This window comes from Pseudonaja textilis, chromosome 6 (assembly GCF_049901715.1).
Source record: "Pseudonaja textilis isolate UNSWEBS1 chromosome 6, rPseTex1.2, whole genome shotgun sequence".
Taxonomy (NCBI): domain Eukaryota; kingdom Metazoa; phylum Chordata; class Lepidosauria; order Squamata; family Elapidae; genus Pseudonaja; species Pseudonaja textilis.
The window spans coordinates 62,887,358-62,893,006 of NC_141995.1; the positions used below are offsets into that span (position 1 = coordinate 62,887,358).

The 5,649-nt window shown below is 67.4% G+C and overlaps 1 protein-coding gene across 1 annotated transcript; it reads right to left on the minus strand.

Moving 5' to 3' along the window:
• Positions 1-963: 963 nt before the first annotated feature.
• On the minus strand, positions 964-3,962 carry MSX1 (msh homeobox 1). The gene is made up of 2 exons (XM_087936709.1): positions 3,487-3,962; positions 964-1,602 (listed from the first exon to the last, which is right to left on the minus strand). The coding sequence occupies exons 1-2, from the start codon at positions 3,866-3,868 to the stop codon at positions 1,169-1,171; spliced, it is 816 nt and encodes a 271-aa protein (XP_087792835.1). The 5' UTR covers positions 3,869-3,962; the 3' UTR covers positions 964-1,168.
• Positions 3,963-5,649: the final 1,687 nt, after the last annotated feature.

Here is a 5,649-nt window from a genome sequence, read left to right on the forward strand (position 1 = left end):
CGAGTCTTCCCTAATCCCACCAGCAGCCGCTCCGCGATTAAGGCGCTGAAATGGGCCTGGGAGCCCTTGGAGAAGCCGACCGCGCGGCTGCGGCGGCCTCTTCCTTCTCCAGGCGGCCTCAGAGTCGCCTGTCGCCCTGCACACCTGGGCCAGGCCGGTTGGGCGCCCCACTTAACCCGAGACTTGCCGGCCGCGAGTTGGACTTCCCGGGAGAGACGGAGGCGGGAAGGGCTGCTTTCTGGGGGGGGGTGTAGGGTGTCCCGCGCTTCTCTCCTCCCCGCTTCCTGCCTTTCCTTCCAGGGACCAAGGCGGCGAAGTCACTTCTTAGGCCCACCCGACCCCTCCCTGAAAGCGGAAGGCCCGCTGCCTTTAGCAAATCTTCCCCCGGGAACTGAAGGTCGCTTGAAGGGTTACTTGGGGGGAAGAAACGTCTCTTTGGATTCGGCCGAACTGGCTTCCAAATAAACGGGTCCTCCGAAGGACGACATTGCCCTTGACTGGGGGCTACAGCGCATCGGTAGCGATTCTGCAAGGGGAAGCGTGGCGCGCATCTCTTCCTTCCTAAAGGCCCGACTCGCATGGATCAGCGCTGTCGGGTGTGCGGAAAGGCGGAGGAAAAACGACGCTGCGGAAACCGCTTTTCGTCGGAGCTTCGAATCACCCCCTTCCCTCCCCCTCCCCAACCGGAGGGGCCACGCGGCACAAACTCGCTCCGCGAGTTCCTGCCTGGGCGAGTCTCGCTTTCCACTCGGGCCCCGTGGACCTGCTCTCTCGCGTGAATCAAAGCTTGCCCCTCTCCGGCAGGGTTGACCTGCTCCCCCCCACCCCCGCTAAAGAGGGGCTAAAGGGTGGCAGGGATAGCGGGGCCAGGGGGTGGCCCAACCGCGGCGGAAGCGCAAAAGAGGCGGAGGTCTCGCGGGTTGGCTGGGACGAAGGCAGCGCGTCCAACCCAGTCAGCCTGCTGTCGTTTAAAATTAATTTATTTTATCAAATATAGCTATTAATATAAACGATAACAACTTTTTTCGACTGTACAGTATTGTACACAGGGCGCCGCGCTCCTTCCTCGTGGGGAGGCAGCCAAGGACCGCGGCACCTCCCAAGAGCTGTCCGTCCAAGACAGGCCCCGCCAGGGCAGCGGAGGGTCCGGCCTGCTCCTGCGGCCAGCCTAGGCCAGGTGGTACATGCTGTACCCGACGTGCGCGGCCGCGTAGAGTCCGACGGGCGCGATGGGCAAGCCGCTGCGTTGGAAGGGGCCTCCGGAGGCATAGAGGGAGGCGCCGGCCATGGCCGGGCTGCCCAGCGGGAAGGAGAGGCCAAAGGCGGCGGGTGGCAGGAGCGGCTTGGTGGCCATCTTCAGCTTCTCTAGCTCGGCCTCCTGGAGCCGCTTCGCCTTGGCCCGCCGGTTCTGGAACCAGATCTTCACCTGTGTCTCGGTGAGGCTGAGCGAGCTGGAGAACTCGGCGCGCTCGGCGATGGAGAGGTACTGCTTCTGGCGAAACTTGCGCTCCAGCGCCAGGAGCTGAGCCGTGGTAAAGGGCGTCCGGGGCTTGCGGTTGGTCTTGTGCTTGCGGAGCGTGCAGGCTGGCGGGCTGGAGCGCCCTGCGAGGGAGTGGGTTTTTGGGGGAGGGAGAGAGAGAGAACGAGAGCAGTTGTTTAGGGCAGGGGTCTTCAACCTTGGCAAGTTTAAGCCTGGCGGACTTCAACTCCCAGAATTCCCCAGCCAGGTGGCTGGGGAGTTCTGGGAGTTGAAGTCCGCCACGCTTAAACTTGCCAAAGCTGGAGACCCCTGGTTTAGGGGCAATCCGTCCTGTCCGAAGGCCCTTTGCCTCCGCTTTCCCCCAGCCCATCTCCACCGCGCCGCTCTCTCCAACCCCCCGCCCCACGGTCCATCCGGAGAGCAGATCAGCTTGCGGAGCCCCCTCCGTTCCCACCCGCCCACCCTCCCTGGTCTCAGACCCCGACTTCGTTTCTCTGCAAAGTTCCCGGGCTGGAAAGGCTCTTGCAGTTCCCAACGTCCCTTCTGCGTCCGTTCCCCCCCCAATCCCCTTTCCCGAAGATGGAGGTCAGAATTTATTCTGCGATGGAGGCAAGGCGTTTGTGGGGTGACTGACGGTCAGGAGGGAGGGTGGGTTCTCTTTTCCCTCCGGAAAGCCCCAGTCTTCGGGGGAAGGGCCCTGCTTTACAGCTGGAGTCCTTCCATGGCTCTCCCAAGCCCTGGGCCTTCTCCGCCCGGTTGGGCTTGGGAAGGAAGCCCAGGTTGCCTTCCTCTCTGCCAGAGAAGGGAAGCCCCCCAGAGTGTGGGGGCTGAAAGTGCCCGGCTCCCTGTCACCCCTTGGTCTCAAGACCGGCTGACCAAGAAAGAAAGCCCCCTCTCTTCTCCTCTGGAGATGCAGCTGGCCCCCACGGCAGCAGACCCGAAGGGAAGGAGCTCCTTCCTCGAAAGCCTGCTCAAAAGGGGGCATTTTTACACCTCTGCGGGTGCCGAGGAGCAGACCTGTAGGCCCTCCCTGCGGAAGATGTGCCTGGAAGGGGTGTGTGTGTGTGTGTGTGTGTGTGTGTGTGTGTGTGTCTCCCCCTGGCCTTCTCTTCGTTCCGATTGCAAGGACAGCCGCAGAGATTCATAATTGGGATTCACTCTGGACCTTCCTCCTAAGCAGGGGAGAGACCCACTTCACCTCCATGGGGAGAAAGGCGGGTTGGAGTGCGACTGTGCCCCCCATGCACACTTCCTCTAGGAGTCCGAAAGGGTCCCGAAGAAGCTTCTTGGAGGGGGAGTTAAATGTCTTCAAGGAAACGCCCCGTGGGACCCCCTTGGCCTGGAGGGTGGAGAACTTCCCCCTCTCTGGACGGGGCCTGGGAGTCCGTGGGAGAAGAGCCTCTTTTCTAACACTTACAAGGCCTGGGAGGCTACAAGGAACCGCCCCCCAATGTCCAGGCAGATCATTGGGACAGCACCTTTTCCCCAGCCGAACCTCCCGCTGGCCCCAGTCTGGGAGCAGCCCTGGGCGGGCGGGTCCACCTCAGCCCAAACCGTGGAAGACTCTGGGCTGCCAAGAGGGAGGCCGCCAAGGGGGAGCCGAGCTTTGGGGGAGGGCCCCCCTCGGAGCCCAACGGGACGGGCGGCCTTGGTCAGGCAGCGCTTCTGGGGAGAGAGGCCTGAGAAGGAGGGGAGGCCACCCAAGGGGCCGACCTGGCCAGGGCCCCGGGCCTGGGCCCTTCCGCAGGGGAGCTCCCCGGGCACCGCGCTCCCCGGGCTGAGCTTCTGCAGGCAAGACGGGGGAAACCGAGGCGCTAAGGAGCCTGGAAGCGGCGCGGTAACCCCGCAGGGCAAGGACCGGGCCGAGCGCCCCCCTCCCCCCCGGCGAGCATCCTGCAGCCGCGGTGCGAGGGGCGTCTCCTGCGTGGGGGCGGCGGCGGCCGAGGGCTGTGGGACGGGGACGGGGACGGCGGGGGCAGCGGAGGGCGCTTCGCGGGGCCACTTACTCGGCGGCGGCGACGGGGAGAAGCGGCGGGCGGGCCTCCAGGGCGAGCGGTCGGCCTTCTCCGGGCTCTCGGCCTTGACCGACGCTTCCTCGGGGACTTGCGCGAAGGCTCCGACGGCGAACGGGCTGAGGCGAGCCGCCTGCCCTCCGCGCTCGGCCAGGCCCTCGCGGGGCCCGCTCCCGGCTTCCTTGTGGGGCTCGGCCATGAGCGCCTCCACGCTGAAGGGCAGCAGAGCCGCGCGAGGCTTCGGGCCCTCCGCCGCCTCCGCCTCCTCCGCCGCCGCCGCCGCCGCCCCCGCCTCCGCTTGGCCCCGCATGGCGTCCCCGGGGACCGCCTTGCTTGGCGGCTCTTCGCCTCGGGCTCCGCACTGCACCGAAGTCATGGCGGGCCCGGGGGCCAGGCAAGGGCGGCGGCGGCGGCGGCGCGCATGGAGCGGGCCAGGGCGACGGCGCGGGCCGAGACCGCGCGCGGCTGCACTCCGGGACCCTTTGGCTGCGGCGCGGTTAATAAAGGCCGGCGCTTGGGTCCCGGCGGCCAATCCCGGCGCCGAGGGGAGGGCTCCTGCCTTCCCATTGGAGGCGACGGGCGGCCAGGGCCCCGGGTGGGGCTTCGGCCAGGAAGAGGCGCCTGGAGCCGACGGGGCGGCGCTTCGGACGGCCCTTTCGGGCCCTTTCTCCGCGGCGGGCGGCGGGCGCTGCGCTTGGTTTCCAGCGGAGGGGATGGGAAGAGAGGCAGCCGCGGCCTTCCCGCCTGGCCCCGCACAAAGCCGCTCTCCTCGCGAGGGACATCCTGGAGCTAAAAGGCCCCGTTGGCGGGCTCGGCCCTTCCCTCCAGCGCAAGGCCGGGTGGGGGGACGGGACTGAAGTGCCCCAAGGCCGCCTATCCGCCGTGAGAGGCCCGGGGAACCAGCCCGAGCGGACACCAGCGGCGAAGGGACTCCGGGCCCAGCAACCCTCCTTTGGGCCGGCCTCGGCGGCGTCAATAGCTCGAGAGGGCCAGCGGGACCGCGGCCACAGCTTGCCCGACCTTTTCCTCCGACGGGCCGGGCCGTCTTGCGGGGAGGCCAGCGGCGGTGGCGGCGGGTCGGGCCTTCAGGAGCCGCCGCCGCCGCCGCCCTTTCCAGCGTCTTCTCAGCTCCGAGATCGCAGCCGGTGGTCCCGTCTGCGGACGGTCCCCCACGGTCCCCCCGCGGCTCCGAACCTCCTGCGGAGCTCCTCAAAAGGCCGCCCGCCGAAGGCAGCTTCCAACTGCCTGGCCGCCTGGGCCGGCTCTCCCCGCCCCAGCCCTCGAGGAATCTCCCCACCCTCGCTCTGCTCGGCAAGGGAGGGAAGGGCCGCTGCCTCCGCGCGAGGGGCTTCGCTCCCGTTTTGGAAGCCGAAGCGGGTTTGGCGCTGAACTTGGGTCGAAGCGCTTCTGGCACCTTGGCCGTAGCGACCGTCTCCAGCCTCCTCGGGGAACAGCCGTCGGTGGGCCATTGCACGACGGGCGCCGCCCAGGTTAAGCCGTACAGAGAAACCGCAGTTCGGAGCCCTTTGGACGGTTCTTTGATTTCGAGGGTCGGAAAAGTGATTTTGGCAAAAGCGGTTTTGGTGACCCTGGAAAAAGGGCCAGGAAGGGGGGGGGGTAGGCGTCGCGCAAGGGCCCGAAGAAAGGCGCACCTCTCCGGTCTGCCCTTCCCGCCCCTCTCCTCCGGCCTGAGCAAGCGACTCCTCCAGCCTCCGTCCGGCGCCCAGTACAGGCCAAACAGGTGGGACTGGAACCGTCTGGTTCTCCCCCTCCCAGCTTCTCTGCAGAAGGAGGCCCCTCTTCCAAGCAAGGGCTGCCTCGGAGGGGCTGGGTCCGCCCCTCCGCGGGTTTCCTTCTCCACCTGCCAGCGCGGCCGGGGGCCGGGCTCCTCTCTTCCGTCCCGCTTGCTTTTGTGGGGCTGGGGCTGGGGCTGCTGGCAGCCGGGAGACCAGAAGAGCGGCCTCCCCTCCCCTCCTTGGTGATCCCCAAGGATTTGGAGCGGCGGGCAGAGAAAACGCCTGAGCCGAAACGGCCGTGGCTCCGGTGCAGAGCGGCCCGTTTCTGCTCGGGGATCGTGCAGCGCCTTCCAGAAGCCACCGCAGCCGTCGTGGGAGCCGCGTTCCCCGCTCCTGCCCTAGCGCCCGAGGAGGGAGGCTC